The 15,131-nt window shown below is 43.3% G+C and overlaps 1 protein-coding gene across 1 annotated transcript in view; it reads right to left on the bottom strand.

Annotated features, from left to right (window-relative positions):
- Nucleotides 1-1,295: 1,295 nt before the first annotated feature.
- The window catches only part of LOC112566000 (zinc finger C3H1 domain-containing protein-like), a 15,669-nt gene continuing 1,833 nt past the window's right edge, over nt 1,296-15,131 (bottom strand). Inside the window, exons 4-16 of the mRNA XM_025241919.1 lie at nt 13,558-13,764; nt 12,337-12,535; nt 11,614-11,791; nt 11,041-11,161; nt 10,345-10,422; nt 9,592-9,695; nt 9,261-9,368; nt 7,458-7,562; nt 6,868-7,155; nt 6,577-6,678; nt 5,339-5,378; nt 4,126-4,188; nt 1,296-3,727 (exon numbers count right to left, since the gene is read on the bottom strand). Of these exons, the coding sequence (XP_025097704.1) occupies nt 3,605-3,727; nt 4,126-4,188; nt 5,339-5,378; nt 6,577-6,678; nt 6,868-7,155; nt 7,458-7,562; nt 9,261-9,368; nt 9,592-9,695; nt 10,345-10,422; nt 11,041-11,161; nt 11,614-11,791; nt 12,337-12,535; nt 13,558-13,764 (1,716 nt within the window). The 3' untranslated portion in view covers nt 1,296-3,604. The remainder of the gene's footprint in view (nt 3,728-4,125; nt 4,189-5,338; nt 5,379-6,576; nt 6,679-6,867; nt 7,156-7,457; nt 7,563-9,260; nt 9,369-9,591; nt 9,696-10,344; nt 10,423-11,040; nt 11,162-11,613; nt 11,792-12,336; nt 12,536-13,557; nt 13,765-15,131) is intronic.

Below are 15,131 nucleotides of genomic sequence, written 5' to 3'. Positions count from 1 at the left end.
CCCACTGTTCTGCCTCAAGTCAATAAACAAACGCTGACTCCCCCTTACATTCCCATCCCACGCGGGGGGGGGGGGGGAACCCGCACACAAATGATTGCACGGCAGTCTGAACGGTGATTAAATACGGACTATTTCCTCAGTAATCAAACAATTCGTAAACAAATTTAAAAGCTTAAGTTTTCGACTCCATTAACCCACAAAATGGACCCTATAATCCCAAAGTTTCTTCCTAATGCATTTTGTATTAGCTTGTCAAGGCCATAGCTTTTGACAGGTCTTGCTGGTTTTCATTATAAGTATCTGCTTTGTTCTGCTATCCAGATTTGAAGTAAATCGAAAGAAATGTATCCAATTTAGTCTTGCTGATCAGGAAAAACAAGCCTTCAAACACGTTTATCCAACAGGCGAATGAAGGAAAGCAGATCATTCCTTTCCCCACCCTTTCTGGGATGGGAGAGGGAGCGAGCACTCAGCTATCTCCCCAAAACTGTCAACTTGCGTAAACTGCACATTTTTGTATATAAAAAGTACTTGGACATATCTGCTTCTAGATAAAATTTTAAAAATAAAAACATAATACTAATTTCTAAAAAATTAACAAAACCCCCCCACACCGAATCTTCTTCTTCACAAACATGAAACCAAAAACAATAAAGGGACTCTGACAGATTCATTAATGAAGTTAGTGTGAAACTGTACGACTGGAAGAAATATCTCTTTACAGTTTTAAGAAAAGTTATTGCCGAAGATACCACCCATGAACAAAACAGAATCTGTCAGGGTCCCTTTACAGGCCCGTGCACTGATCCAAATTCTTGCCATTAAATGAGATTTCAGCTTTGAAGCAGTGCAGGCGCTGGCAGGAAACCAGAAACCACTAACTGCATCCACGACAGTATGGGCACACAAGTTTGCTGGCCTTTGCGCATGGAAGTCCATGTATTGCACGGCCGGGACTGTTCGGCGAACGTACGCAGAAGGTAGATAGTGAAGACGACGTCACATGAATTCTAAGCACCCAAACATGACGTCAACTAACGATGTCTCAGTTGGCCCAACTGCTGCTCGTGATGCAACGCAGTAATGGTTTCAAAGTCGACCTTCGACCTATTCTTCAACATCTCAAAGTGCATGGTGAAATGCAAGGAAAATGTGGCAAAAGAGGAAAACAAATAAATGGTAACATATGACAAAAATAATTAGAATTACACTAATCTTTCCTCTACTTACTCAAGTTAGAGCTATGGGTTTAGAAGCCGATACAAGTAAAATAACATTTCAGCCACGAATGCCACGAAGGAATAGTGTGGTGGCTATTATATAGCTATTCGGGTATGCGCATTTTGGAAGAGTCTTAACTATTACAAATCACTGTCGTTTTACTTAAGGCAGCGTACTATGACGAAAATAAATTGTTCAGCAAAAAGCAGGATACATGTATTTATTGTCAGCAGTCCCCACAAAAGCAAGGTTTTTGGGGTGAATGGAGGGACAGGAAGAAAAGACTAGTTCACAGTTTTAATAATGGGCTCTTTCCATCCATATTTCACAAAAAAAGAAATGAAGACCAGTAACATACTGTATGTACACATGCAGTCCAAATTACCCGTACTTACTGCGTGTTTACTTATGGCTGACAGATGTCCGCAAGCAGTCCAGTGTGCCCACGCTTACTGGCAAAAGACAGTGGACAAGAGAGCAGCGTGGCAAGTTCCGAGAGATTCCATCTCTTGTGGTGCCAACACCGGTATCTCCTCACAACGGAAGGTAAATGCTCAATTGTGCTGGTGCTGCCATTCTCATCATGAAGAACTTTTTAATGCCTTTGTATTGGCACACGGGAGCATAAACACAAGGCCCAAGTCTTCCGCCAAAAAATGCATTAGCCACGTGTTCCGGTGGGTACCAACATCTTCAGCAGTTCGTTCGCTCGCTCGTGGCTGGAATGGGAACTGCTCTTCCTCCCGCCCACTTCGGTATCATCTACGTACTCGGTCTGGTCACGAGTGGAATTCAACCTTTCCTGGTCGCAGAACACGAAGAACACCAGGGCTGTGCCACCACTGTGGCCCCCCACACCGTGTTGGTAGCAAAACAACAGCAGCGGTGAAGTTAGTGTTGACTTCACAGAAGACGTTAATGAGAAATGCAAGCCTCTTCCTGAACGATTTGCAGAAGCAGCAGCTGAGCAGAGCTTTGAAGCAGAGTTAATGGCTTTTCCCGTGAATGGTTGACCTTCCCTCGCGCATCCATTGGGCACAGGCGTTTTGCATTCAGCCGAAGGCTCTTCAATGGCAAGCTGAAGTTAGAAGACCAATAGTACTCAAAGCCTGGCATTCGTCCTGCAGTCGTTCTCACAACTTTCTATGCCGTCCGCCAAAGTGTAAAACGTAGCTGTGGAACAGTGTCATACCGCTCCATTGCACGAAAGACGACTAACGATAGTGGGACTGTGGCAGCAAATGTCCATAAATCAACAGCACAACGAGGGGAGGTGGGTAAATCTCTCTCTCTCACACACACAGCAAACGTGATATTGGTGGACAAAAATCACAGAACTATCACAGCAGCAGTGACAGAAGATACACGTGCTTGAACGAACTCTCCGTAATAGCTACTGAGGAACAAGTTCATCAACTGCTATAATTACAAAACACTGGTAGACTGTCATTAACAGACCACTAAAATGTGTTCCCCCTCCCTAGTTACTAAACCACCTGTGGACACTTGGTGCGAAATCTAGCAACCCTCCTTTAATTTCGGCAAATCTTACTGACATGGGGAATGTAAATATTTTCAGGATAAAGAGAGAGAGAGAGAAAGGGGACGGGGGACGAATGACTGTAATTCCCCGATGAGAATTAAATAAACTGCTTGCAAAGACTTCAAACCCTAACAGTAACGACACTCAATTCATCTTAATCCACTCATTTGCAGACACGCGCAATCAAACACTCTTAATGCAAATGTGTATCAGACGCATGCTGCCGAGAAATGTTATGAGTGACAAGCGCCTCAACTAATAATTACCTCTTCAGAAACATTGACAGGGCGTCGTCAGCAGTAAATGAATTAACACGCGTGTACGTTATAAACAAATGTTGCCTAGGACTTTGTTTCACTCGTGCCGCGTTAGCTGTACCTTGAAAGATGCGTTTCTTACCGATTGTTGCTGCAATTTATTTCTAGTACAGCCTTATTTCAAAACAATGTCCATTGTGTTCTACATGCCACAGCAAGATCGTCTTCCCTGAGAGAGCAGTTCGCAAACCCGGTAGCGAAGATTTTGAAGCTTAGAAAAGCTTCTTTCCTGTTTTTTCTTTCTTCTCTTCTTTCTTTTAACCCATGGTCATAACACTTGAAGCGCAAACGCGAAATTTATATCTGATTCTCTGATCCTGTACCATGGAACCCAAAAGACAAAAGCCATAAAAAGCTGATACGTGTCTGCCTTCTGGTTCAAGTTTTACGCGTCGTGGCCTGGCGTCGTCGTTCTAAAGCAGTGGTCATCTTCACGGAATGGAGCCTTCTCAAGTGCTCCGCCTGTCGTTACCTGCAACCCCATGGTGTTGGTTATGCAAGCGTCCTTTTCTTCCTCCGGTTCTCAGGAGGCCGAGGAGGATATAGTGGCCACATAACCCTGTATGTTGAGTCCAAGTCCCTGGCACTGGGTAAGAATGTTCTGGACGGCTGTTGAATTTTCCTGTGAGACCTCATACAGCAGAAACTGTTGGGGTAGTAGGGACGAGCCACAGACAGAGAAGAAAAAGACAAATGGCGCTGGTTACAATTATTCTAATGTATGCTAAGAGGCACAAAAATAAACAGGAGAAAAACGGAGGAAAAAGTAAATCACAAACCTTTTTCTCAAATAATATAATATGACGTCTGGAAGAAGGCGATATTCCCCATGATAGTGAAATAATTATGCTTATATAAACAAAGGCATTCAATATATCATATTCTTCACATTTGTAGTATAGAAGGAATCTCAGGCTGCTATTTAAAATCATATTAAAGGGAAAAAAGATTGTACACTCAATGGCTAACAAAACAAGAAGTATAGGATGCTTAAGAAGAGAGTGACTAAAATGTTATAGAAAACAAAAACCCAACAATATTTACATCTTTCCACAGTGTTACCGACAGCGGCATGGCTCTCACAGCTCTGACAAACAGCCGTTCCACCTGCGGGTAATACAAACAGCTTAAGGGGCACCCATTCTTTAGACAGCAAAGCACCATTCCAAGCAACTCGTCTACCCACACCTCCCATAGGCATGCCATTCAAAGATGGCTCTAAAAACTCCGGAGCATTTTTATTTTCTTTTGACTTCAACACTTTAGAAGCGAGTTACTAAAGCGTGCGTAGCTCCTTGTCTAAAATGCCTCAGGTAGCATACGTGTACGGATAAAGGCAGGAGATAACATCCGAACCAGCTTAAGACGTTGCTATTTATGACAGCTTCTATTAACCTGGGGGACACACCCGATGTATTTAATCATGCAACGCAGCCCAAGACATTGCAATGTATATGACAACTTCTATGACAATACACATACAAAAATACTAACTCAAATACTATGTTACGATAGATATCAGCCCAATGTACAGTAAATTATCGTATTGTCCTACAATCATTGCGATGTTTTCAAAACAAACCAAAAAAAAGCATACTTCATAAAGGCTGTTATGTCACGAAACGGCAGCAGAAACATTTCCAAACCAAACAAAACAAAACAAAACAAAAAACACAACATAAAAATAATTATAAGCATTGATGGCATTTCTGTACTCTTGACTCTTGCTAAATATTTTTTTGTTATGAAATATGCTTATACAGTGTTACGATATCATCAATCGGCAAGAATGCTTTGTGAAGCCGAGACTGTGTAGTGTGCAGTATACAAACGTGCTCGCATGCATTCTGCACATCCCCCAAGCTACTTACCTCCCGGTTCATCAACAGGTGCTGGCTGAGAAGTCTGCATGTTACACATACATTCTTTGCAAAAAAAACCCAAAAAAAGCCAACTAATTTCCCCCTTAATGAAAACCTTTATAGAGACCTTTTTGTATAAGTAAACTAGACATGAGCCCAGTTCATGAAAACAATCGATAACTGTGTAAAATTTTTATAAATACACAAAAATCATATCATTGATACTTTAACTGTTAAATGTATCAGTCACCAACATGTAACAAGCATTTTTATGATTCACGCAGACTATTATGTATACTATGCTATATAATGATCACAAATATTTTCTGTGAGAAAGGTTTTGTGTCTAATATACAGCAGATGCGCTGAAGCAAGAGGGAGACTTTCCAACTAACCTCTTGCGGCGTTCCTTCCTCCTGCGCTAGACTCAGAGCCCTGCAAAACAGCGCAAGTAAAAGAAATATACATGAACACTTCAACAGAAATTATGCATTTTTTAATTTCTTTTTGGTTCTTGCAGACAATGCCTTCCTTATATTTTGCTGTGAGTTATGCGCGGGGGTGGAGGAGGAAATGAGAGAGTGTGCGTGTATGAGAGAGTTCCGCGTCACTGTCAGAACTCAATTCTCGGCCACAAAAACTACCTGCTCCGAGTTTTCCAGGTTCGGTCGGGTTAGGGGCCAAATACCTTGTTACACTAATGAGCACCTTACCTATTTTTACCCAACCCTCACTCAAACATTTCCCCTACCCCCAAACTAATCACAACGCTATGTTTGATGTCTGACCCACTTTCCCAATTCTCTCCCTCTCTCTTGGTCATATTAACAGCGTACACAGGCATGTCCGTACATGACGGCAGCGTTTGGTGACTGAAGAGACAATCACCATCAGCTTTGTAGTTTAACAGCAGCACTGACGGCGTTTCTGGCTGTCTAGGACAGGGGTAGGGAAACTCCGGCCCGGGAGCCGTGTAGGGCCCGCGGTATCCTTTGATCTGGCCCTGCCAAGGCAACCTCAGGCGAGGGTTGAAATTCAATAAATATAGAATCTATTTTCATAGTTACATAAATTTATATTAAGTGAATTACGATTAAAATAAATTTTAATAAAACTTAACACGTAATTAAATAAAAAGGTAAATTTTGGGGGACAAGCACTTGACGGAAAAGTGCTTCCACCTAGAAGTGATTTCCCATCTATTAGGAAAAGAGAGGTGGTAGGAGAAAACCGGAGTACCACCGACGGCCGTACAGAAACTGATACTTACCGCTGTCCGAAATACTGCTCAACAAGGTACATGTAAGGGCTTACCGAAAAAAACTATCAGTCAAAGAAATACAATCTCGACAGACCATATGCAAAAAAAAAAATTCATCCCCGAAGGACAGAAAAAACAGTTGGTTGTTAAGGGTAAGGTGCGGGAAGTGGGAGGGAGGTAGCAATAAGTGATTTTCAAATTTTCTACAGTAACTATTATTTCAAACAATGAGAAATAGAAAACCAGCATGAAAAAGCCTCAAGTTCTCTCTCTCTCTCTGCGGCAATACTACTCATATAAGTAGTTTTATGAAGAAAATGAAAAGATCCTGCAGATGAAAAGCCAAGAGGAAAACGCAAACAGTGGACTTACAGTTTCCAGAGCTGTAGGTTTGCTACTCGATCATAAACAGAAGTTGTACACAGACTTCGTGCTCTTCGCCTTTGTTCATCCTTGATAGCTACTTCTATGCACCTAAAATAAATAAAAAATCAATCAATCACCGTCACAACCGCCGCGTGCTCTCCTCTGACAGATGACAAGGGCGTGGCGTCATAACAGTTACAAGTGTCATTAGCTATTGAGACATTATAATTGTGCTAGTTCTCCTACAAATTCTCTCCCCTCCCGCGCGCTCTGCCTCCCCCTAACGTGAGTACAGACCTGATAAGCAATAAGACGTTGCTAGGCATGAGGTCCAGGAAGGTCTGCAGCGCCGTGGCCTGAGTGTCCGGTGCCACGAGCATGATATAGAAGTCCACCAGCGCATTCACGTGACTGAAGTCACGCCACAAGGGCTGTTTGCAGCGCTGTCTGCGCCAGTAGGGTGCGGGCAGGAGGGTGGGAGCTGTAGTGACGCTGCGCAGCATGGCCTCCTGCAGCTGTTGGAGGGTGGCCGGCGCCAGAGAGGGCGGGCAGGAATGTAGGCGGCGATATAGAAACTGCACATAGCTAAGATGAGGCGAACATAATCAGCTTCTCAAGAAACATTTCACCTACATATGCAGTCAACTCCAGCAACTCATAAATTCTTATAAGTACGTAGTAAAAATTCGAATCCTGAATTTCATAAAATTTCATGCTATAAATCATCACATAATCGAGTACTCAAACTGGAAACAGGCCTGTCGGTGCAAAGAAAAATGTTTTTTTCTTCCCTAGCTCTACACTAAGGAGCTCCATAAATCTTTCCAGAGCTATAATTTGTACCAAGAACATCTACCCTTCGCAAATACCTCCAGCATTCCACTTACCATTTCCAAACCAGACACAGGTCGGCGGCGTCAATGGTAGATGACAGCGCATGCTCGAAGACGTCTACTGCTTCGCTTGTCTCCCCTTGAAGCTCGAGCAACAAACTGTCCAAAACACAGACCTTACTTAACCTCTCATAGCGTGTGAGCAGCAAATCGATTGTTAGCAAGGAGAACGAGAAATCGATCAATTAAACAAACCAACAACCCTCATTGAATAATTTTTAAAAATAATAAACTCCTTTGAGTTTGTCAAAAGAGGAAAAAGAAAACTACCGAACGACGCCTGGAAGAAGTGTCATCGCTTAAAATCTGAAATTATATTATAAAATTATGAAAGTAAAAAATCACAGGAAAACTGTGTCAATGTGCCCAAATGCGTCTTCACCACCCAATGAGCACTGTTCCTGTGTGTTCTCTTTTCTTTATCTTGCTCTCCTTTCATGGAAAACTTACAACACAAAATGTGGAAACCTCACTTCCTGATTTTTTTCCGTTTCTTTTCCTTACACTTACCTTCTTTATGCAAAGTCTGCTCTTGTCGCGTCATCGCCGTCAAATGCGCGAGATGGAGTGGAGTGGGGTGGGGTGGGATGAGAGCATCCAATGTGAAGCGATTTCGCACAGTTGCTGATTTTGGGGAAAGTGCTTCAACCTTGAGGCGATTTCGCACTTAGGGGAAGAGAGATGATAGACGGAGGAGGAAACCAGGGATAAATCCTCGACGGCCAGCCCTGAGAACGGGTATTACATACAATACAAAGAGTGTCCCTAGACGAGATGTGAATCCAGAGCCTCTCGCTGCAGTGGTACAAGCAAATGATTTAACCACTGACTACACTACCGGGCGCCCAGAGAGAGAGAAGGAGGGAGAAATCCACCCACCATAATAACCCAACCCACGGATGTACTCCTGTAGGTTCGTGAACCAAGTCATCCCACTATTATGGAAAAGACCGGTAATTCACCCAGCTCTAGGCGGATTCAGACGGTCTTTCTGACCCGTCACTTTCTTTTGTTGAGGGGCGACGAATGTCCGAACCCTGCCTGGGAGAGGGGGTACAAATAGCACAAAAACTCCTAGTTTCAGCTCTCGGCCAGCTTTAACGACACGCTTCATCCTAAGTCCCATAATCTGCGGCCTGAAAACGGGTAATCTAATCGGCACAAGGGTTTGGCCCGCCTCTAAGACGGACACATGCACGTGAGGTGAGCTGGGAGGGGTCGAAACGTTAGCCCTGCTCGCTCTGTTAACCACTACCTGATCTTTCGCTACGCGTGAGTCCGGGCGGTTTGCTGTAGCCAGCTCTAACGAAGGATTACCGAGGGTCTTCCCTTCCCATTCTCGTTAAAAAAAAACACACACATACACACACAAAACACGTCACTTAAGGGTGCGCTGCTGTTTATTCATAGGTCGAAAAACTGGATTAAGACGCACGCGTCGCACGCAGAGGAGAGGTCTGCTGTATGTTCATGGTTTCTCATCCTGTAATCTGATACGGACAATCGCCTGAAGCCAGGAAAAACTACCAGTTTTCAAAAATCTCTTACGCCCTGGCATCAGCAACAGTCTTGTACAGACTGAGCGCCAAGCGCAGAGTACGGCAATCACTGTTTCACTGTTTTAAACAATGTCTAAAAGCGTAATCACTATGAGAAAGGACACACACAGAGTGTGGCAAGATAATGCGACCTGTTTTCTCTGCAAATACCAACTACCACCATCCACAAAAAACCCACTATAAAACGAAGATCATAACGGTCTGCAGCTATTGCGAGAATGTAGTGAAGGGAACTCACCAATAGCACAGCCACAGGTGGACATCAGTGCCGCTCTGCCTTTCCTTTACTTCGTCTCGTAATGGCGGTAATTTCTTCATCACGGGAACATCAAGACCCAGAATTTTGCTGCACAAACAACGAGACACATGAAGGCTAAAGGAGATTGCTGTAAACAAAGTCATTGGGCTCTGCCTTCGTGCCCGTTCACCCCTTCTGACAAAAAGGGTGCTGGAGCTAGGCAGCAAGAAATGTAATAATCCTCGCAATGTGCTACAACGGGTGAATCACCATACTCTCCCTTCCTAATACATACACAGACCATGTAAATCATGCTGTCGGGTTTCCTCACCAGAACAGATAGTTTGGATCAACTTTTGTCATCTCCTCGTCGCTCACGTTGAAGTGACTGATGACAAATCGCTCCATCAGCTCGAGGGCCTCGTCTGCACAGTCCTAGAAAAGTCACACACACCCTTTATAAGGATTTCCAGAAAGATGTAAATAACCCTTCCCAAAGTATTTCTTAAAGCACAACAATGCTTGAACGAGAGGCTTCTTTAGACATGCAGTCCTTTGGCATGAGCGCGCGTTATAGCTTAACGCTTTCAGTGACTTCCCTCTTACCGTTCTATAATACAGTTCTGATTACGGAGAAAAAAATGCTGTCTTTCAATACTCGACACCAACTGCTGGCATTAAAATGAAAAATGTATGTGGGGCGGGGGTGGAAGGGGAATGTGCGGATCTTTGTAACGGAACAATAGTTACACTTAATTAACGTTCACAGAGCTCTTAATAGCTGTAGCCGTTTGTAAGGCTGTAAGCGAATCCAAGCCTTATGGAACAGAGTTGACCTTTTATGTGTCTGTCGATCTTTAAAATATTGTGTTTCGGAATCAGAACTGTGTTGTTCATATACTTTGGAAATAAATATATATTGTAGCAGTTAACAGTTTGTTAACGAAAAAGAGACTGTATGCCCATGTCAGCGCACTGGAAATGCTGCGCGTTAGGAATGCTGCAAAATCACAGCTGACACACAAATCATACACTATAATTTCAATCTGTTGCAAATAAACGATGTTTTTCACAGCATACATACCTGAAGAAGCTCGAGTAAGGCGAGGTTGTAATGCAGCTTTGCACTGTAGCTATTGGATGCTACAGAATCCACTAGCACCTGAACGACAGAAAACACCCACACACGCGCGCGCACACATGCACGAACACACACACGCTTGTAAGAAATAATTATATCCATTAGCGTGGCCACTGCTGTGCGTGTAAATCACAAGGCAGCTCAAAAAAATCTCTGGCGATAGTTTTTAGTGGTAGTGACGAGTGACTTTGGAAATGCCTGCCAGTGCCTGTAAGTACGATACTTAAGATAAGTGAGAACCCCATCAGCCCGCAAGTTCTGATCTTCAGCTTGCAGGTGTTCATTTGGTTACTCTTCCTGCTTAGGAGTCATGCATAAAAACCCTTAGAGTATTACTCTTACGCAGATTAACCTCCACCGCCAAGTTAACAGCCTTTGATCACCAGGTGTTCACACAGTCTCGAATAGCTTTTGATGATCTGCTACAGCTCTCATCATGATTAGCTTCACTTGCTGGGTTTAAGAGAATTAAGGAATTACCGCCTACCCCACCCCCAATCCCCCCAAAAAAGACTAGAAGCAACTGATTATGAGAAGAAAAAGATGAAAGCGAGCACATAAGGTTAACTTCGAATCCTCTCTCTCACTTCTCGCCTACAAGCCCTTGCAAACGCATACAAGCAGGAAGAACAAACTAACCTGTCTAGCGCTGTCCATATCGTCAGACCCAGCGTAGATGTCTGCAGCCATCAGCCACAAATCCTCCAAGTGAGGCGCCCATTCCAGGACGCGCCTCAGAGTTTCACAGGCCTCGATATACCTGAGAATAAATTCATTGATTGCATCGATTCCTATCATGTTGGCGTCGTGTTTCACATGTTAAGCTCTTAGCAGCGACATTAATTCAGCAGTGTTTCCTAAAACTCTTAGTTGTTTCCCTCTGTGTTTTCCCACAATGATAATTCTGACAAATAATTCTGACATTCTGAGAAAAGCTGTTACTTTATCAAATAAGACCCTACTCTGTGGTTGTCTGCTCTGGTTCTTATGTCCTATCCATTTATCACAACACAGGAACTGTGCGTATGATGTCATGGCTCACGCGTTCGACTCCTTTAAGATAATACCGATTGTGGTGTGATCTTAGTTTTAAGGCCAACCATCCCTTCCCTAAAATATGCATTTATCTCTCTTCTTGTTCGGCAGATAAGTTCCCTTCCCCCCTCCCTCTCTTGCACACACATATACAAAAACACAAAGCCAGCAGCTTACTTGTTGCGGTAGCACAGCAGCTGGGTAAGGTTCAGCGCTGCCTGCACGTACTGTGGAGAGGTGAGATGAGGAAGGGGAGGCGACTCGACAGGTGTCACTGCCTGGCTCAGGTATAAGACAGTGTATCGAAAGGCGTAGTGGGGTCGCGCTTGCTGTGCCACGGAATCCACAGACCCTTCTGCACAGAATCCAACCAGCCAGTGAGGTCATTTCAATATATGGCGTAATGAATGGTTCTCACACGTACACACGCACCAAGTGAGGATACTCACCCGAACCTTTCTGGTAGTGACTATAACTGACCACTGCCCAATAGTACCCACTCTTCCTACTTCTCCCACTCTCTCTCTCTCAAGCCTTCCCCCTCTGTCCCCCACCCCAGCTTTCGCATCCCATTCCTTGTGTAAAAGAGTTGTCATTCCAAGGAATGTATCCCTATGGAGTACATAGCTTCACCACGGAAGCTTCACTTTCGGTCGAAAGCAACAGGTAAAAATTTTAAACCGGGTAGAAACTCGTTTGGGTCAAACCTAGACTTCTTCAAAAGTGGTGTCCTTAAAGAAACCCTTTTGAGGTCTTGTGACCATACCCGATGGTTAACTTCTTTGGATTTCCATACAGATGTGTTCGGGATTTCCGCGTGCATGCATTTATGCACGCGCAAAACACACACACACACGCACGCTATTGATTAATGCACTAAAGTAAACAGACAACGATTACCATAATTACACTTTGATTTGCTGACCTTTGACATAATCCGTCCTGGATTCTGATTGGATGGGTCATACAGGGCGGCAGGTAGCGTCTGGAACTCCATGAGGTGCACGAGGCAGATCCACAGCACGCAGATGTCAGCATGTGTCAGACTCTGACGGTAGCGTTCCTCGCCGTGCGTGCTCTCCCGCACTCCGGCCACACTCTGCGCCACAAACAAGCAAGCAGCTATTAATAACAGCTTCCACACCACACCTTTCAAATATCATGTTGTTGAGGGGACCCTTTCGTGATAAGCTCTTAAACTCTTTCCGGAAGAATATACAGATATATATAGAATTTGGGGCTGTTAAATAAAAACAACAACAACAACAACCAAAAAACCCATTAAAAGTATCCAAGTCAGCACCTGACTGTAGTATATGCGTGTACATGAGTGGCAGTGATCTTAGCTCACCAGCCTAACACAATGCGTTTCGCGAAGACATTTTACTGTGGTCTTTACACATTACTTTGTGTCCTGAAAATCGCCGATCGTCCCTTAAAATCTCGTAGCTTGCGAAGTGCTTTCATCCGTGAGATTCTCGTGGTCCAAAGCATGGCTCCGAAACCCCACCGCGCCCACCCGTTCAAACTTCCTATTCCTTAACAGAAGCCATTTATCGTTTTCTGACCTAGCATTTAATTAAGCTTCTGACAACCAGCCACCACCCAATCTCTACAAACCCCTTTCTCGTTGCCAGGTCTTTCAATGCCAGCAGTTGGTTCGAGAAGCACTTGCTCTAGCCTTCTATTTTTAGCTCGTGGCAAAATTAAAACTTGCTGTCTTTTCCTTCTCCCAATCAGGTCACCTCCCTTGCTCGCCCACCATCCCTGCTGACGCTCGTTTCTTATCGAACACAGACTGATAATGGCAGGCGGTACGACGGTACCACGTGTCACTCAGTGCCTGATACCGACTGCCGACCCCTGCAGCACTCAGTCAGGCTTTGGTCGCCTGCTGGGCAAAGCGGCTCCAAAGATACTGTCTGAAACAATCTCACGATGCCGAAGGTTGAGAATATTTCACTGACTGCTTTCACTGTATCAGGAACTGCAGCAAGGATCCGACATTCTATACAAAAGTGAGAGAGAACATGCAGCGTCAAATGTCCGCTAAAAGAAAACAAAGCATGAAGCTACATAGGCTAGGAGACAATGATGATGGTACATGACCAAGCAGCACACCTGGAAAAAGTTCAGTGCCGTTTTGAAGCGCCCAGACTGACTGTTCAGAGTGACCTTGTAAAGAATCATCTCCAACATCTGGTGAGATTGAACCTCATCCTTGCTATCCGACAAGGATAACTCGCCATCCACGTCCCTGCACAGGAAGTTCAGAGCTCTGATGCACACTGTGTCCTTGGCCTGGAAACCACTGCTGGCCTCCAGAAGCTGCACATCAAAACAAAGCAGAAATTGGTTAGTGACTAGCCCAATGGTGGATCACAAAGCCTATTAAGAAAAATAGCTGAATTTATTTAAACTATTATTAACTTAACAATGAAACCAAGGCCCCAAGATTCTTCCTGTAACAACTCAGCAAAGAAATTACCAGAGTGATTTAAAGAGCAATTACTGCCAAAAGATTTTTGGCAATCACCTCCCAGCACCATTTCATCACACATACTGCTGACAGTCAAAATCTTCAATCTTGATGGAAAACATTTCATCTCTTTCTTATGCATCAATCCTCTGAGGGCAGCTATGACCCCAGCGGGTCAGAAAGTCTTTAAATTTCATATGGTTTCCTTGCAAAAAAAAAAAAAATTAAAAAAAAAACCCCTCAAAAATGATAACACACAGGAAGCTCCACACCCTACATCAGAACACTTCAGATATTTCTGCCCAGCACGACGTTTCCAGCACCTGTCTTGCCATCAAGGATATGAGAGCAACTTGAGAACCGACATCAGCCAGCTACAACCAGTTAGGCATACTACCTGTAAAAGGTCCCTAACTGCCAGATAGTTTTACACCCTCTCTGCTGAACCCTTATTTAAGACACATAGCTGGCGTCAGCCATCTAATGCCACACATCCTTCTGCTAACTCTGTAGATCAGCAGCTGTGCATATCATCATAACGACTGAGCATGGGTAATGAAGCATAATAAGTAAAGTGTGAAGTCTGGCTCTTTAATCAACATCATCTACTGAACTAGTGTCATAAACTAAAATGTATTGACACTTTGATCATATGTGCCACCCTTTGCCCTTAAACCAACATTGTAGTAACACTTAAAAAAATAATATACTAGTACAAAAGATGTCACCTTCAAATTTGAAAACAATATCTTACCAGAACCAACTTAACGTGCTTTATATCAATCACGAAATCTAAAAACCCTAATCCCTAAAATGGCAGTATTTGGGCTTCACTTAATTTTAAGTTCAAGCGTGATGATGAAAATGATAACTTAGCATCATTGAATGAGACAATAGTAATTATTTTTAATCTAAAACCAATGATCATCTCAAAACACAACTTGTACATGAACACTCATTTACAATGAGTTTTATTTTAAAATCTACAGTGCAGTTATGTATTTGGATAGTTCTCCTTGATAACATCCAAAATCTTATCAACTTTTTAGAAAAAAACACTGCATGAAAAATACAAAAGATACAAATATAAAGTTAAATTGACCTAATAGTTTAAAAACAAAAGAATTTGAAGTTTCTTAATGTTAAGTATAGCCTGAATATTTCCTAATTTGTAATCACATTAGAAAAGTGTCTGAATCATACTTTCAAAGATTTT

The sequence above is a fragment of the Pomacea canaliculata genome, linkage group LG6 (assembly GCF_003073045.1).
Source record: "Pomacea canaliculata isolate SZHN2017 linkage group LG6, ASM307304v1, whole genome shotgun sequence".
Classification (NCBI taxonomy): domain Eukaryota; kingdom Metazoa; phylum Mollusca; class Gastropoda; order Architaenioglossa; family Ampullariidae; genus Pomacea; species Pomacea canaliculata.
This window is presented reverse-complemented; position numbering and strand designations above follow the sequence as displayed.